General features: G+C 45.5%; 1 protein-coding gene across 1 annotated transcript in view; it reads left to right on the plus strand.

Moving 5' to 3' along the window:
• LOC106609844 (exportin-T) overlaps positions 1-18396 on the plus strand; it is a 66823-nt gene that overhangs the window by 23123 nt on the left and 25304 nt on the right. Inside the window, 3 exon segments of the mRNA XM_045713969.1 lie at positions 5935-6103; positions 15620-15856; positions 17585-17623. Coding sequence (XP_045569925.1) covers positions 5935-6103; positions 15620-15856; positions 17585-17623 — 445 coding nt within the window.

Consider the following 18396-nt stretch of genomic DNA (forward strand, 5'->3'; position numbering starts at 1 on the left):
CAACGAGGTATTATTGTAAAACACATCGTTCGTGGCGGTGTTTGCTTGTTTTTCAGACTTTTTTGTCCAGCTTTGACGGGCGCTACTGTTTCTTTCTGACACTCAAAGACCCAAACGGCGTTCCGTAGTATGTCGTGAAGCTAATAGCAGCGACGCCATTACTGTATAACTCCGGTAGGGGAAACATCTGAACAATAGCGCACTTGGTAATGTTAGTGTGTACCGGTGCTCGACCAGTCGGCGAAAGCCAACATCACCCACGACAGAGAACGGTTGATTGTCAGAAGGGCAATGAATTCCATTATCTTGGCGTTTATGGATTTCGCCTTTTGAGTTGTCGTCTCGTTGAAATGTTCTTGCTCTTTCAAATGACTGCTGGACTTGTTGACTGCTCGATCCACACAGCAGACATTGTGGGCTAGGTTAGGAATGCTGTTTTGCACGTGTAGCGCAAAACATTTTAACGTGGCGTCATTACGTCCTGTACCTACGTTATGTAGGTAGGTACGTTAGCTTTGACATCCGGTTTTTAACATCGGCGTTAAACTAAATATCTGTCCGATACCGATGTTGGCATTTTTAACTAATATCGTCCGATTCCGATATGTTGACCGATATATCGTGCATCCTTAATCAGGATAGATATTATTATTATTAAGGTAGATAGATATGTACATGAAGGCAGGGTAAAGTGACCAGGCATCAGGATAGATAATAATGAGGTAGATATGTACATGAAGGCAGGGTAAAGTGACTAGGCATCAGGATAGATAATAATGAGGTAGATATGTACATGAAGGCAGGGTAAAGTGACCAGGCATCAGGATAGATAATAATGAGGTAGATATGTACATGAAGGCAGGGTAAAGTGACTAGGCATCAGGATAGATAATAATGAGGTAGATATGTACATGAAGGCAGGGTAAAGTGACTAGACATCAGGATAGATAATAATGAGGTAGATATGTACATGAAGGCAGGGTAAAGTGACTAGACATCAGGATAGATAATAATGAGGTAGATATGTACGTGAAGGCAGGGTAAAGTGACTAGACATCAGGATAGATAATAATGAGGTAGATATGTACGTGAAGGCAGGGTAAAGTGACTAGACATCAGGATAGATAATAATGAGGTAGATATGTACATGAAGGCAGGGTAAAGTGACTAGACATCAGGATAGATAATAATGAGGTAGATATGTACATGAAGGCAGGGTAAAGTGACCAGGCATCAGGATAGATAATAATGAGGTAGATAGATATGTACATGAAGGCAGGGTAAAGTGACTAGACATCAGGATAGATAATAATGAGGTAGATATGTACGTGAAGGCAGGGTAAAGTGACCAGGCATCAGGATAGATAATAATGAGGTAGATATGTACATGAAGGCAGGGTAAAGTGACCAGGCATCAGGATAGATAATACTAAGGTATTTGAGATAAATACATTGCATTCAGACCCCTTTCCCCACATTTTGTTACGTTACAGCCTTATTCTAAAATGGATTCAGTAATTCCCCCCCCATAAATCTACACACAATACCCCATAATGACAAAGCGAAAACATTTTATTAAAAATAAAATCCAGATCCCTTATTTACGTCAGTATTCAGACCCTTTGCTATGAGACTGGACACTGAGATCAGGTGCATCGTGTTGGGTTGAAACTCTGGTCCTGGTCCAGTGTTTCCTGGACCAGGTTTATAGACCAGAGATCAGATGGACTGGTCCTGGTCCAGTGTTTCCTGTCCAGGTTTATAGACCAGAGATCAGATGACTGGTCCTGGTCCAGTGTTTCCTGTCCAGGTTTATAGACCAGAGATCAGATGGACTGGTCCTGGTCCAGGTTTATAAACCAGAGATCAGAGGACTGGTCCTGGTCCAGTGTTTCCTGTCCAGGTTTATAAACCAGAGATCAGATGACTGGTCCTGGTCCAGTGTTTCCTGTCCAGGTTTATAGACCAGAGATCAGATGACTGGTCCTGGTCCAGTGTTTCCTGTCCAGGTTTATAAACCAGAGATCAGATGACTGGTCCTGGACCAGGTTTATAAACCAGAGATCAGATGACTGGTCCTGGACCAGGTTTATAGACCAGAGATCAGATGACTGGTCCTGGTCCAGGTTTATAGACCAGAGATCAGATGACTGGTCCTGGTCCAGTGTTTCCTGTCCAGGTTTATAAACCAGAGATCAGATGACTGGTCCTGGACCAGGTTGATAAACCAGAGATCAGATGACTGGTCCTGGTCCAGTGTTTCCTGTCCAGGTTTATAAACCAGAGATCAGATGACTGGTCCTGGTCCAGTGTTTCCTGTCCAGGTTTATAGACCAGAGATCAGATGGACTGGTCCTGGTCCAGTGTTTCCTGTCCAGGTTTATAGACCAGAGATCAGATGACTGGTCCTGGTCCAGTGTTTCCTGTCCAGGTTTATAAACCAGAGATCAGATGACTGGTCCTGGACCAGGTTGATAAACCAGAGATCAGATGGACTGGTCCTGGTCCAGTGTTTCCTGTCCCTCCAGGTTTATAAACCAGAGATCAGATGACTGGTCCTGGTCCAGTGTTTCCTGTCCAGGTTTATAGACCAGAGATCAGATGACTGGTCCTGGTCCAGTGTTTCCTGTCCAGGTTTATAGATCAGATGACTGGTCCTGGTCCAGTGTTTCCTGTCCAGGTTTATAGACCAGAGATCAGATGACTGGTCCTGGACCAGGTTGATAAACCAGAGATCAGATGACTGGTCCTGGACCAGTGTTTCCTGTCCAGGTTTATAGACCAGAGATCAGATGGACTGGTCCTGGACCAGGTTGATAAACCAGAGATCAGATGACTGGTCCTGGTCCAGTGTTTCCTGTCCAGGTTTATAAACCAGAGATCAGATGACTGGTCCTGGTCCAGTGTTTCCTGTCCAGGTTTATAAACCAGAGATCAGATGACTGGTCCTGGACCAGGTTGATAAACCAGAGATCAGATGACTGGTCCTGGACCAGGTTGATAAACCAGAGATCAGATGACTGGTCCTGGTCCAGTGTTTCCTGTCCAGGTTTATAAACCAGAGATCAGATGGACTGGTCCTGGTCCAGTGTTTCCTGTCCCTCCAGGTTTATAAACCAGAGATCAGATGACTGGTCCTGGTCCAGTGTTTCCTGTCCAGGTTTATAAACCAGATGACTGGTCCTGGTCCAGTGTTTCCTGTCCAGGTTTATAGACCAGAGATCAGATGACTGGTCCTGGTCCAGTGTTTCCTGTCCAGGTTTATAGACCAGAGATCAGAGGACTGGTCCTGGTCCAGTGTTTCCTGGTCCAGGTTTATAAACCAGAGATCAGATGGACTGGTCCTGGTCCAGTGTTTCCTGTCCAGGTTTATAGACCAGAGATCAGATGACTGGTCCTGGTCCAGGTTTATAAACCAGAGATCAGATGACTGGTCCTGGTCCAGTGTTTCCTGTCCAGGTTTATAAACCAGAGATCAGATGACTGGTCCTGGACCAGTGTTTCCTGTCTAGGTTTATAAACCAGAGATCAGATGACTGGTCCTGGACCAGTGTTTCCTGCTATTCAGACCCTTTGCTATGAGACTGGACACTGAGCTCAGGTGCATCGTGTTGGGTTGAAACTCTGGTCCTGGTCCAGTGTTTCCTGTCCAGGTTTATAAACCAGAGATCAGATGGACTGGTCCTGGTCCAGTGTTTCCTGTCCAGGTTTATAGACCAGAGATCAGATGACTGGTCCTGGTCCAGTGTTTCCTGTCCAGGTTTATAGACCAGAGATCAGATGACTGGTCCTGGACCAGGTTGATAAACCAGAGATCAGATGACTGGTCCTGGTCCAGTGTTTCCTGTCCAGGTTTATAGACCAGAGATCAGATGGACTGGTCCTGGTCCAGTGTTTCCTGTCCAGGTTTATAAACCAGAGATCAGATGACTGGTCCTGGTCCAGTGTTTCCTGTCCAGGTTTATAAACCAGAGATCAGATGACTGGTCCTGGTCCAGTGTTTCCTGTCCAGGTTTATAAACCAGAGATCAGATGACTGGTCCTGGTCCAGTGTTTCCTGTCCCTCCAGGTTTATAAACCAGAGATCAGATGACTGGTCCTGGTCCAGGTTTATAAACCAGAGATCAGATGACTGGTCCTGGTCCAGTGTTTCCTGTCCAGGTTTATAGACCAGAGATCAGATGACTGGTCCTGGTCCAGTGTTTCCTGTCCCTCCAGGTTTATAGACCAGAGATCAGATGACTGGTCCTGGTCCAGTGTTTCCTGTCCAGGTTTATAAACCAGAGATCAGATGACTGGTCCTGGTCCAGTGTTTCCTGTCCCTCCAGGTTTATAGACCAGAGATCAGATGACTGGTCCTGGACCAGTGTTTCCTGTCCAGGTTTATAAACCAGAGATCAGAGGACTGGTCCTGGTCCAGGTTTATAAACCAGAGATCAGATGACTGGTCCTGGTCCAGTGTTTCCTGTCCAGGTTTATAAACCAGATGACTGGTCCTGGTCCAGTGTTTCCTGTCCAGGTTTATAGACCAGAGATCAGATGACTGGTCCTGGTCCAGTGTTTCCTGTCCAGGTTTATAGACCAGAGATCAGATGACTGGTCCTGGTCCAGTGTTTCCTGTCCAGGTTTATAAACCAGATGACTGGTCCTGGTCCAGTGTTTCCTGTCCAGGTTTATAGACCAGAGATCAGATGACTGGTCCTGGACCAGTGTTTCCTGTCCAGGTTTATAGACCAGAGATCAGATGACTGGTCCTGGACCAGGTTTATAAACCAGAGATCAGATGACTGGTCCTGGTCCAGTGTTTCCTGTCCCTCCAGGTTTATAAACCAGAGATCAGATGGACTGGTCCTGGTCCAGTGTTTCCTGTCCAGGTTTATAGACCAGAGATCAGATGACTGGTCCTGGTCCAGGTTTATAAACCAGAGATCAGATGACTGGTCCTGGTCCAGTGTGTAACCAGAGATCAGATGACTGGTCCTGGTCCAGTGTGTAACCAGAGATCAGATGACTGGTCCTGGTCCAGGTTTATAAACCAGAGATCAGATGACTGGTCCTGGTCCAGGTTTATAAACCAGAGATCAGATGACTGGTCCTGGTCCAGGTTTATAAACCAGAGATCAGATGACTGGTCCTGGTCCAGGTTTATAAACCAGAGATCAGATGACTGGTCCTGGTCCAGGTTTATAGACCAGAGATCAGATGGACTGGTCCTGGTCCAGTGTTTCCTGTCCAGGTTTATAAACCAGAGATCAGATGGACTGGTCCTGGTCCAGTGTTTCCTGTCCAGGTTTATAAACCAGAGATCAGATGGACTGGTCCTGGTCCAGTGTTTCCTGTCCAGGTTTATAGACCAGAGATCAGATGACTGGTCCTGGACCAGGTTGATAAACCAGAGATCAGATGGACTGGTCCTGGTCCAGTGTTTCCTGTCCAGGTTTATAGACCAGAGATCAGATGACTGGTCCTGGTCCAGGTTTATAAACCAGAGATCAGATGGACTGGTCCTGGTCCAGGTTTATAAACCAGAGATCAGATGACTGGTCCTGGTCCAGTGTTTCCTGTCCAGGTTTATAGACCAGAGATCAGATGGACTGGTCCTGGTCCAGTGTTTCCTGTCCAGGTTTATAAACCAGAGATCAGATGGACTGGTCCTGGTCCAGTGTTTCCTGTCCAGGTTTATAAACCAGAGATCAGATGGACTGGTCCTGGTCCAGTGTTTCCTGTCCAGGTTTATAGACCAGAGATCAGATGACTGGTCCTGGACCAGGTTGATAAACCAGAGATCAGATGGACTGGTCCTGGACCAGTGTTTCCTGTCCAGGTTGATAAACCAGAGATCAGATGACTGGTCCTGGTCCAGGTTTATAAACCAGAGATCAGATGGACTGGTCCTGGACCAGTGTGTAACCAGTGTGTTTCCTGTCCCTCCAGGTTTGTTAACCTGCTCCTGAGTCAGATGTCCGTGGAGGACCTGAGAGAGGAGGCGTGCGAATGTCTGTTTGAGATTGTTAATAAAGGCATGGACCCTACAGACAAAACCAAGCTGGTTGAGTCCCTCTGTCAAGTCCTGCAGTCTGCTGGCTTCTTCAATGTGGAGGAGGTAGGTGTACACACACACACACACACACACACACACTACAGTCCCTTCAGAAAGCTTCCCCATATTTTGTCGTGTTACAGCTTGAATTTAAAATCGATTTTAAATTGAGATTTTTGTGCCACTGATCTACACACAATACTTCACAATGTCAAAGTGGAATTCTGTGTTTTTTTGTTTTACAAATTTAATACAAAATGAAAAGCTGATTTTATGTATTGAGTCAATAAGTATTCAACCCCTTTTGTTATGTCAAGACTAAATAAGTTTAAAACATACATCCTGTTTGCAACAAGACACTAAAGTAAAACTGGCAAAAAAATCTAGCGAATAAATGAACTTTGTCCTGAATACAAAATTATTATATTTGTGGCAAATCCAACACAACACATCACTGAGTACCACTCTTCAGATTGTCTAGCATGGTGGTGGCTGCATCATGTTATGGGTATGCTTGTCATCGGTAAGGACAGGGGAGTTTTTCAGGATAAAAAAAAATAAAATAAAACTGAATGGCGCTAATCACAGGAAGAATCTGGTTCAGTCTTCTTTCCAACAGACACTGGGAGACAAATTCAGCTTTTCAGCAGGAAAATAACCTAAAACACAAGCTCAAAATATACACTGGGGGTTGTTTACCAAGAAGACATTGAATGTCCCTGAGGGGCTTAGTTACAGTTCTGACTTTAAATCGTCTTGAACATCTACGGAAAGACTTCAAAATGGCCGTCTAGCAATGATCAACAACCAACTTGACAGAGCTTGAAGAATTTCAACAAGAATAATGGGCAAATATTGTACAATCCAGGTTTGGAAATCTCTTCGAGACCCAGAAAGACTGAAGTCTGTAGCGACGAAATACATTTATTGTTATATTTTTATTAATATATATATATATATATATATATATTTAAAAAAATATAATTTCTCTTCGACTTTGACGTCAAGAGTATTTTGTGTAGATCGTTGAAAAGAAAATGTAATTTTTTAATACCAATTCATAATGTGGAAAATTCTAGGAGTGTGAGTACTTTCTGAAGACACACACACACACACACACACACACACACACACACACACACACACACACACACACACACACACACACACACACCAACATAACACATAGCAGTGCTGTACAGTGAAATGGCCCCCCTGTCTCCTATATAGTAGTGCTGTACAGTGAAATGGCCCCCCTGTCTCCTATATAGTAGTGCTGTACAGTGAAATGGTTTCCTGTCTCCTATATAGTAGTGCTGTACAGTGAAATGGCCCCCTGTCTCCTATATAGTAGTGCTGTACAGTGAAATGGCCGTCCTGTCTCCTATATAGTAGTGCTGTACAGTGAAATGGCCGTCCTGTCTCCTATATAGTAGTGCTGTACAGTGAAATGGCCCCCCTGTCTCCTATATAGTAGTGCTGTACAGTGAAATGGCCCCCCTGTCTCCTATATAGTAGTGCTGTACAGTGAAATGGTTTCCTGTCTCCTATATAGTAGTGCTGTACAGTGAAATGGCCCCCCTGTCTCCTATATAGTAGTGCTGTACAGTGAAATGGTTTCCTGTCTCCTATATAGTAGTGCTGTACAGTGAAATGGTTTCATGTCTCCTATATAGTAGTGCTGTACAGTGAAATGGCCCCCCTGTCTCCTATATAGTAGTGCTGTACAGTGAAATGGCCCCCCTGTCTCCTATATAGTAGTGCTGTACAGTGAAATGGTTTCCTGTCTCCTATATAGTAGTGCTGTACAGTGAAATGGCCGTCCTGTCTCCTATATAGCAGTGCTGTACAGTGAAATGGCCGTCCTGTCTCCTATATAGTAGTGCTGTACAGTGAAATGGCCCCCCTGTCTCCTATATAGTAGTGCTGTACAGTGAAATGGCCCCCCCCTGTCTCCTATATAGTAGTGCTGTACAGTGAAATGGTTTCCTGTCTCCTATATAGTAGTGCTGTACAGTGAAATGGCCCCCCTGTCTCCTATATAGTAGTGCTGTACAGTGAAATGGTTTCCTGTCTCCTATATAGTAGTGCTGTACAGTGAAATGGTTTCATGTCTCCTATATAGCAGTGCTGTACAGTGAAATGGTTTCCTGTCTCCTATATAGCAGTGCTGTACAGTGAAATGGTTTCCTGTCTCCTATATAGTAGTGCTGTACAGTGAAATGGCCGTCCTGTCTCCTATATAGTAGTGCTGTACAGTGAAATGGCCGTCCTGTCTCCTATATAGTAGTGCTGTACAGTGAAATGGTTTCCTGTCTCCTATATAGTAGTGCTGTACAGTGAAATGGCCCCCTGTCTCCTATATAGTAGTGCTGTACAGTGAAATGGCCCCCCTTGTCTCCTATATAGTAGTGCTGTACAGTGAAATGGCCCCCCTGTCTCCTATATAGTAGTGCTGTACAGTGAAATGGCTGTCCTGTCTCCTATATAGTAGTGCTGTACAGTGAAATGGCCCCCCCTGTCTCCTATATAGTAGTGCTGTACAGTGAAATGGTTTCATGTCTCCTATATAGTAGTGCTGTACAGTGAAATGGTTTCCTGTCTCCTATATAGTAGTGCTGTACAGTGAAATGGTTTCCTGTCTCCTATATAGTAGTGCTGTACAGTGAAATGGTTTCATGTCTCCTATATAGTAGTGCTGTACAGTGAAATGGTTTCCTGTCTCCTATATAGTAGTGCTGTACAGTGAAATGGTTTCATGTCTCCTATATAGCAGTGCTGTACAGTGAAATGGTTTCCTGTCTCCTATATAGTAGTGCTGTACAGTGAAATGGTTTCCTGTCTCCTATATAGTAGTGCTGTACAGTGAAATGGTTTCATGTCTCCTATATAGCAGTGCTGTACAGTGAAATGGTTTCCTGTCTCCTATATAGTAGTGCTGTACAGTGAAATGGTTTCCTGTCTCCTATATAGTAGTGCTGTACAGTGAAATGGCCGTCCTGTCTCCTATATAGTAGTGCTGTACAGTGAAATGGCCGTCCTGTCTCCTATATAGTAGTGCTGTACAGTTAAATGGCCCCCCCTGTCTCCTATATAGTAGTGCTGTACAGTGAAATGGCCGTCCTGTCTCCTATATAGTAGTGCTGTACAGTGAAATGGCCCCCCTGTCTCCTATATAGTAGTGCTGTACAGTGAAATGGCCCCCTGTCTCCTATATAGTAGTGCTGTACAGTGAAATGGCCGCCCTGTCTCCTATATAGTAGTGCTGTACAGTGAAATGGCCGCCCTGTCTCCTATATAGTAGTGCTGTACAGTGAAATGGTTTCCTGTCTCCTATATAGTAGTGCTGTACAATGAAATGGTTTCCTGTCTCCTATATAGTAGTGCTGTACAGTGAAATGGTTTCCTGTCTCCTATATAGTAGTGCTGTACAGTGAAATGGCCCCCCTGTCTCCTATATAGTAGTGCTGTACAGTGAAATGGCCCCCTGTCTCCTATATAGTAGTGCTGTACAGTGAAATGGCCGTCCTGTCTCCTATATAGTAGTGCTGTACAGTGAAATGGCCCCCCTGTCTCCTATATAGTAGTGCTGTACAGTGAAATGGCCCCCTGTCTCCTATATAGTAGTGCTGTACAGTGAAATGGCCCCCCTGTCTCCTATATAGTAGTGCTGTACAGTGAAATGGTTTCCTGTCTCCTATATAGTAGTGCTGTACAGTGAAATGGCCGTCCTGTCTCCTATATAGTAGTGCTGTACAGTGAAATGGTTTCCTGTCTCCTATATAGTAGTGCTGTACAGTGAAATGGCCCCCCTGTCTCCTATATAGTAGTGCTGTACAGTGAAATGGCCCCCCTGTCTCCTATATAGTAGTGCTGTACAGTGAAATGGTTTCCTGTCTCCTATATAGTAGTGCTGTACAGTGAAATGGCCGTCCTGTCTCCTATATAGTAGTGCTGTACAGTGAAATGGCCCCCCTGTCTCCTATATAGTAGTGCTGTACAGTGAAATGGCCCCCCTGTCTCCTATATAGTAGTGCTGTACAGTGAAATGGTTTCCTGTCTCCTATATAGTAGTGCTGTACAGTGAAATGGCCGTCCTGTCTCCTATATAGTAGTGCTGTACAGTGAAATGGTTTCCTGTCTCCTATATAGTAGTGCTGTACAGTGAAATGGCCCCCCCTGTCTCCTATATAGTAGTGCTGTACAGTGAAATGGCCCCCCTGTCTCCTATATAGTAGTGCTGTACAGTGAAATGGTTTCCTGTCTCCTATATAGTAGTGCTGTACAGTGAAATGGTTTCCTGTCTCCTATATAGTAGTGCTGTACAGTGAAATGGCCCCCCTGTCTCCTATATAGTAGTGCTGTACAGTGAAATGGCCCCCCTGTCTCCTATATAGTAGTGCTGTACAGTGAAATGGTTTCCTGTCTCCTATATAGTAGTGCTGTACAGTGAAATGGCCCCCCTGTCTCCTATATAGTAGTGCTGTGCAGTGAAATGGCCGTCCTGTCTCCTATATAGTAGTGCTGTGCAGTGAAATGGCCGTCCTGTCTCCTATATAGTAGTGCTGTGCAGTGAAATGGCCCCCCCTGTCTCCTATATAGTAGTGCTGTACAGTGAAATGGCCGTCCTGTCTCCTATGTAGTAGTGCTGTACAGTGAAATGGCCGTCCTGTCTCCTATATAGTAGTGCTGTACAGTGAAATGGCCGTCCTGTATCCTATATAGTAGTGCTGTACAGTGAAATGGTTTCCTGTCTCCTATATAGTAGTGCTGTACAGTGAAATGGTTTCCTGTCTCCTATATAGTAGTGCTGTACAGTGAAATGGCCCCCCTGTCTCCTATATAGTAGTGCTGTACAGTGAAATGGCCCCCTGTCTCCTATATAGTAGTGCTGTACAGTGAAATGGCCGTCCTGTCTCCTATATAGTAGTGCTGTACAGTGAAATGGTTTCCTGTCTCCTATATAGTAGTGCTGTACAGTGAAATGGTTTCCTGTCTCCTATATAGTAGTGCTGTACAGTGAAATGGTTTCCTGTCTCCTATATAGTAGTGCTGTACAGTGAAATGGCCGCCCTGTCTCCTATATAGTAGTGCTGTACAGTGAAATGGCCTCCTGTCTCCTATATAGTAGTGCTGTACAGTGAAATGGCCGTCCTGTCTCCTATATAGTAGTGCTGTACAGTGAAATGGTTTCCTGTCTCCTATATAGTAGTGCTGTACAGTGAAATGGTTTCCTGTCTCCTATATAGTAGTGCTGTACAGTGAAATGGTTTCCTGTCTCCTATATAGTAGTGCTGTACAGTGAAATGGTTTCCTGTCTCCTATATAGTAGTGCTGTACAGTGAAATGGTTTCCTGTCTCCTATATAGTAGTGCTGTACAGTGAAATGGCCGTCCTGTCTCCTATATAGTAGTGCTGTACAGTGAAATGGCCGTCCTGTCTCCTATATAGTAGTGCTGTACAGTGAAATGGTTTCCTGTCTCCTATATAGTAGTGCTGTACAGTGAAATGGCCCCCTGTCTCCTATATAGTAGTGCTGTACAGTGAAATGGCCGTCCTGTCTCCTATATAGTAGTGCTGTACAGTGAAATGGTTTCCTGTCTCCTATATAGTAGTGCTGTGCAGTGAAATGGCTGTCCTGTCTCCTATATAGTAGTGCTGTGCAGTGAAATGGCTGTCCTGTCTCCTATATAGTAGTGCTGTACAGTGAAATGGCCGTCCTGTCTCCTATATAGTAGTGCTGTACAGTGAAATGGTTTCCTGTCTCCTATATAGTAGTGCTGTACAGTGAAATGGCCGTCCTGTCTCCTATATAGTAGTGCTGTACAGTGAAATGGCCGTCCTGTCTCCTATATAGTAGTGCTGTACAGTGAAATGGCCGTCCTGTCTCCTATATAGTAGTGCTGTACAGTGAAATGGCCGTCCTGTCTCCTATATAGTAGTGCTGTACAGTGAAATGGCCGTCCTGTATCCTATATAGTAGTGCTGTACAGTGAAATGGTTTCCTGTCTCCTATATAGTAGTGCTGTGCAGTGAAATGGTTTCCTGTCTCCTATATAGTAGTGCTGTACAGTGAAATGGCCCCCTGTCTCCTATATAGTAGTGCTGTACAGTGAAATGGCCCCCCTGTCTCCTATATAGTAGTGCTGTACAGTGAAATGGTCCCCCGTCTCCTATATAGTAGTGCTGTACAGTGAAATGGCCCCCTGTCTCCTATATAGTAGTGCTGTACAGTGAAATGGCCCCCCTGTCTCCTATATAGTAGTGCTGTACAGTGAAATGGCCGTCCTGTCTCCTATATAGTAGTGCTGTACAGTGAAATGGTTTCCTGTCTCCTATATAGTAGTGCTGTACAGTGAAATGGTTTCCTGTCTCCTATATAGTAGTGCTGTACAGTGAAATGGCCCCCCTGTCTCCTATATAGTAGTGCTGTACAGTGAAATGGCCCCCCTGTCTCCTATATAGTAGTGCTGTACAGTGAAATGGCCGTCCTGTCTCCTATATAGTAGTGCTGTACAGTGAAATGGTTTCCTGTCTCCTATATAGTAGTGCTGTACAGTGAAATGGTTTCCTGTCTCCTATATAGTAGTGCTGTACAGTGAAATGGTTTCCTGTCTCCTATATAGTAGTGCTGTACAGTGAAATGGCCCCCCTGTCTCCTATATAGTAGTGCTGTACAGTGAAATGGCCCCCTGTCTCCTATATAGTAGTGCTGTACAGTGAAATGGCCGTCCTGTCTCCTATATAGTAGTGCTGTACAGTGAAATGGTTTCCTGTCTCCTATATAGTAGTGCTGTACAGTGAAATGGCTTCTGTCTCCTATATAGTAGTGCTGTACAGTGAAATGGCTTCCTGTCTCCTATATAGTAGTGCTGTACAGTGAAATGGTTTCCTGTCTCCTATATAGTAGTGCTGTACAGTGAAATGGTTTCCTGTCTCCTATATAGTAGTGCTGTACAGTGAAATGGCCGTCCTGTCTCCTATATAGTAGTGCTGTACAGTGAAATGGCCGTCCTGTCTCCTATATAGTAGTGCTGTACAGTGAAATGGTTTCCTGTCTCCTATATAGTAGTGCTGTACAGTGAAATGGCCCCCTGTCTCCTATATAGTAGTGCTGTACAGTGAAATGGCCGTCCTGTCTCCTATATAGTAGTGCTGTACAGTGAAATGGTTTCCTGTCTCCTATATAGTAGTGCTGTGCAGTGAAATGGCCGTCCTGTCTCCTATATAGTAGTGCTGTGCAGTGAAATGGCCGTCCTGTCTCCTATATAGTAGTGCTGTGCAGTGAAATGGCCGTCCTGTCTCCTATATAGTAGTGCTGTACAGTGAAATGGTTTCCTGTCTCCTATATAGTAGTGCTGTACAGTGAAATGGCGTCCTGTCTCCTATATAGTAGTGCTGTACAGTGAAATGGCCGTCCTGTCTCCTATATAGTAGTGCTGTACAGTGAAATGGCCGTCCTGTCTCCTATATAGTAGTGCTGTACAGTGAAATGGCCGTCCTGTCTCCTATATAGTAGTGCTGTACAGTGAAATGGCCGTCCTGTCTCCTATATAGTAGTGCTGTACAGTGAAATGGTTTCCTGTCTCCTATATAGTAGTGCTGTGCAGTGAAATGGTTTCCTGTCTCCTATATAGTAGTGCTGTACAGTGAAATGGCCCCCTGTCTCCTATATAGTAGTGCTGTACAGTGAAATGGCCCCCCTGTCTCCTATATAGTAGTGCTGTACAGTGAAATGGCCCCCTGTCTCCTATATAGTAGTGCTGTACAGTGAAATGGCCCCCTGTCTCCTATATAGTAGTGCTGTACAGTGAAATGGCCCCCCTGTCTCCTATATAGTAGTGCTGTACAGTGAAATGGCCGTCCTGTATCCTATATAGTAGTGCTGTACAGTGAAATGGTTTCCTGTCTCCTATATAGTAGTGCTGTACAGTGAAATGGCGTCCTGTCTCCTATATAGTAGTGCTGTACAGTGAAATGGCCGCCCTGTCTCCTATATAGTAGTGCTGTACAGTGAAATGGCTTCCTGTCTCCTATATAGTAGTGCTGTACAGTGAAATGGCCCCCTGTCTCCTATATAGTAGTGCTGTGCAGTGAAATGGTTTCCTGTCTCCTATATAGTAGTGCTGTACAGTGAAATGGCCGCCCTGTCTCCTATATAGTAGTGCTGTGCAGTGAAATGGCCTTCCTGTCTCCTATATAGTAGTGCTGTACAGTGAAATGGTTTCCTGTCTCCTATATAGTAGGGCTGTACAGTGAAATGGCCCCCCTGTCTCCTATATAGTAGTGCTGTACAGTGAAATGGCCCCCCTGTCTCCTATATAGTAGTGCTGTACAGTGAAATGGTTTCCTGTCTCCTATATAGTAGTGCTGTACAGTGAAATGGCCTCCTGTCTCCTATATAGTAGTGCTGTACAGTGAAATGGCCCCCCTGTCTCCTATATAGTAGTGCTGTACAGTGAAATGGCCGTCCTGTATCCTATATAGTAGTGCTGTACAGTGAAATGGCCCCCCTGTCTCCTATATAGTAGTGCTGTACAGTGAAATGGTTTCCTGTCTCCTATATAGTAGTGCTGTACAGTGAAATGGCCCCCCTGTCTCCTATATAGTAGTGCTGTACAGTGAAATGGCCCCCCTGTCTCCTATATAGTAGTGCTGTACAGTGAAATGGTTCCCTGTCTCCTATATAGTAGTGCTGTACAGTGAAATGGCCCCCCTGTCTCCTATATAGTAGTGCTGTACAGTGAAATGGTTTCCTGTCTCCTATATAGTAGTGCTGTACAGTGAAATGGCTTCCTGTCTCCTATATAGCAGTGCTGTACAGTGAAATGGTCTCCTGTCTCCTATATAGTAGTGCTGTACAGTGAAATGGCCTCCTGTCTCCTATATAGTAGTGCTGTACAGTGAAATGGTTTCCTGTCTCCTATATAGTAGTGCTGTGCAGTGAAATGGTTTCCTGTCTCCTATATAGTAGTGCTGTACAGTGAAATGGTTTCTTGTCTCCTATATAGTAGTGCTGTGCAGTGAAATGGTTTCCTGTCTCCTATATAGTAGTGCTGTACAGTGAAATGGCCCCCCTGTCTCCTATATAGTAGTGCTGTACAGTGAAATGGCTTCCTGTCTCCTATATAGTAGTGCTGTACAGTGAAATGGTTTCCTGTCTCCTATATAGTAGTGCTGTACAGTGAAATGGTTTCCTGTCTCCTATATAGTAGTGCTGTACAGTGAAATGGTTTCCTGTCTCCTATATAGTAGTGCTGTACAGTGAAATGGTTTCCTGTCTCCTATATAGTAGTGCTGTGCAGTGAAATGGCCCCCTGTCTCCTATATAGTAGTGCTGTACAGTGAAATGGTTTCCTGTCTCCTATATAGCAGTGCTGTACAGTGAAATGGCCCCCCTGTCTCCTATATAGTAGTGCTGTACAGTGAAATGGCTTCCTGTCTCCTATATAGTAGTGCTGTACAGTGAAATGGCCCCCCTGTCTCCTATATAGTAGTGCTGTACAGTGAAATGGCCCCCCCTGTCTCCTATATAGTAGTGCTGTACAGTGAAATGGTTTCCTGTCTTGGCTCTGTCAGGAAGAGGATGTGGACTTCCTGGCTAAGTTCTCCAGACTGGTGAATGGGATGGGTCAGTCTCTGGTGCTGAGCTGGACCAAACAGGCCAAGGGGGGCGAAGTGAAAGACGCCGCCGAGTCGCTGCGCGCCATCGAGGCAAAGGTTCCTCTGCTCCTCCAGCTGTTGGTCCACGACGACGACGACATCTCGGCTAACATCGTAGGCTTCTGCTACGACTACCTGAACGTACTCAAACAGGTGAGATACGCACTGATACGACTACCTGGACGTACTCAAACAGGTGAGATGCGACTACCTGGACGTACTCAAACAGGTGAGATGCGACTACCTGGACGTACTCAAACAGGTGAGATCGACTACCTGGACGTACTCAAACAGGTGAGATACGACTACCTGGACGTACTCAAACAGGTGAGATGCGACTACCTGGACGTACTCAAACAGGTGAGATACGACTACCTGGACGTAGTCAAACAGGTGAGATACGACTACCTGGACGTACTCAAACAGGTGAGATGCGACTACCTGGACGTACTCAAACAGGTGAGATGCCACTACCTGGACGTACTCAAACAGGTGAGATACCACTACCTGGACGTACTCAAACAGGTGAGATACCACTACCTGGACGTAGTCAAACAGGTGAGATACCACTACCTGGACGTACTCAAACAGGTGAGATACGACTACCTGGACGTACTCAAACAGGTGAGATGCCACTACCTGGACGTACTCAAACAGGTGAGATACCACTACCTGGACGTACTCAAACAGGTGAGATACGACTACCTGGACGTACTCAAACAGGTGAGATGCCACTACCTGGACGTACTCAAACAGGTGAGAGACGACTACCTGGACGTACTCAAACAGGTGAGAGACGACTACCTGGACGTACTCAAACAGGTGAGATACACACTGATACCAGAGGTCTATGGGAATATGGCTCCCTATTCTCTATGGCACCTTATTCCATCCAGGTCTCTGGTCAAATGTAGTGCACTATAAAGGGAATAGTGTCATTTGGGCCACTCTAGACTCTAGATGTATCTCTACTAGACAGGAGAGGGAGTCACTCTAGATGTATCTCTACTAGACAGGAGAGGGAGACACTCTAGATGTATCTTTACTAGACAGGAGAGGGAGCCACTCTAGATGTATCTCTACTAGACAGGAGAGGAAGCCACTCTAGATGTATCTCTACTAGACAGGAGAGGAAGCCACTCTAGATGTATCTCTACTAGACAGGAGAGGAAGCCACTCTAGATGTATCTCTACTAGACAGGAGAGGGAGTCACTCTAGACTCTAGATGTATCTCTACTAGACAGGAGAGGGAGTCACTCTAGATGTATCTCTACTAGACAGGAGAGGGAATCGCTCTAGATGTATCTCTACTAGACAGGAGAGGAAGCCACTCTAGATGTATCTCTACTAGACAGGAGAGGGATCCACTCTAGATGTATATTTACTAGACAGGAGAGGAAGCCACTCTAGATGTATCTTTACTAGACAGGAGAGGGGAAACCATAGAAATATAATCTCTAGAACGGGCGTGGAGTAGCCTCTCAAGACCACTGTCATGTGACAGCGTCATCAATAGGATCAGGGTGTCACGGTAACCATGACGTAAACTTGTGTTTATCTGTTTTTGCAATCTTCCCCAAGGGGTCCGAGTGGCAGAGTAACATGCTTCAGGTAGGGAGAGGAGGACAGGAGGCCATTGAAGAGTACTGGGAATCAGACAAGGTGGAGAAAACTGTCCACACAAACTGACCCCAATCATTATCGTGTGTGTGTGTGTGTAGTGTGTGTGTGTGTGTGTGTGTGTGTGTGTGTGTGTGTGTGTCAGTTAGCCGGCTAATCTCTCCTGCTTTCTGGGAAAAGCCCCACTTCGTTGAATTAAAGGTCCCGTTGGTAGTGTTTTCATGACGACAACATCCTGTCGTCTCTCTTCCCTCTTGTAGTTTCCGCTGCTGACAGACCAACAGAAGACTAACGTTGAGGTACGATTTCATCAGGAACTCTTTGGGGCTGGTTTCCCGGACACACAGATTAGGCCTTAGTTCTGGACTAAAAACATGACCCATGTTTTATTTTAAATTTATTCCAGGAATATAATTAATCGGTGTCTGGGGAAACCAGCCACTAACTTTTAAAAACCTGTTCTAACGTCTCTCCATCTGTCCAGCGTGTTGACTGATGTGTGTGTCCGGCGTGTTGACTGATGTGTGTGTCCGGCGTGTTGACTGATGTGTGTGTCCGGCGTGTTGACTGATGTGTGTGTCCGGCGTGTTGACTGATGTGTGTGTCCGGCGTGTTGACTGATGTGTGTGTCCGGCGTGTTGACTGATGTGTGTGTCCGGCGTGTTGACTGATGTGTGTATCCGGCGTGTGTTGACTGATGTGTATCCGGCGCGTGTTGACTGATGTGTATATCCGGCGCGTGTTGACTGATATGTATCCCGGCGCGTGTTGACTGATGTGTGTATCCCCGGCGCGTGTTGACTGATGTGTGTATCCGGCGTGTTGACTGATGTGTGTCCGGCGTGTTGACTGATGTGTGTATCCGGCGCGTGTTGACTGATGTGTGTATCCGGCGCGTGTTGACTGATGTGTATCCGGCGCGTGTTGACTGATGTGTATCCGGCGCGTGTTGACTGATTGTATCCGGCGCGTGTTGACTGATGTGTATCCGGCGCGTGTTGACTGATGTATCCGGCGCGTGTTGACTGATGTGTATCCGGCGCGTGTTGACTGATGTGTATCCGGCGCGTGT

Source organism: Salmo salar, unplaced genomic scaffold (assembly GCF_905237065.1).
Source record: "Salmo salar unplaced genomic scaffold, Ssal_v3.1, whole genome shotgun sequence".
In the NCBI taxonomy this organism is placed as follows: domain Eukaryota; kingdom Metazoa; phylum Chordata; class Actinopteri; order Salmoniformes; family Salmonidae; genus Salmo; species Salmo salar.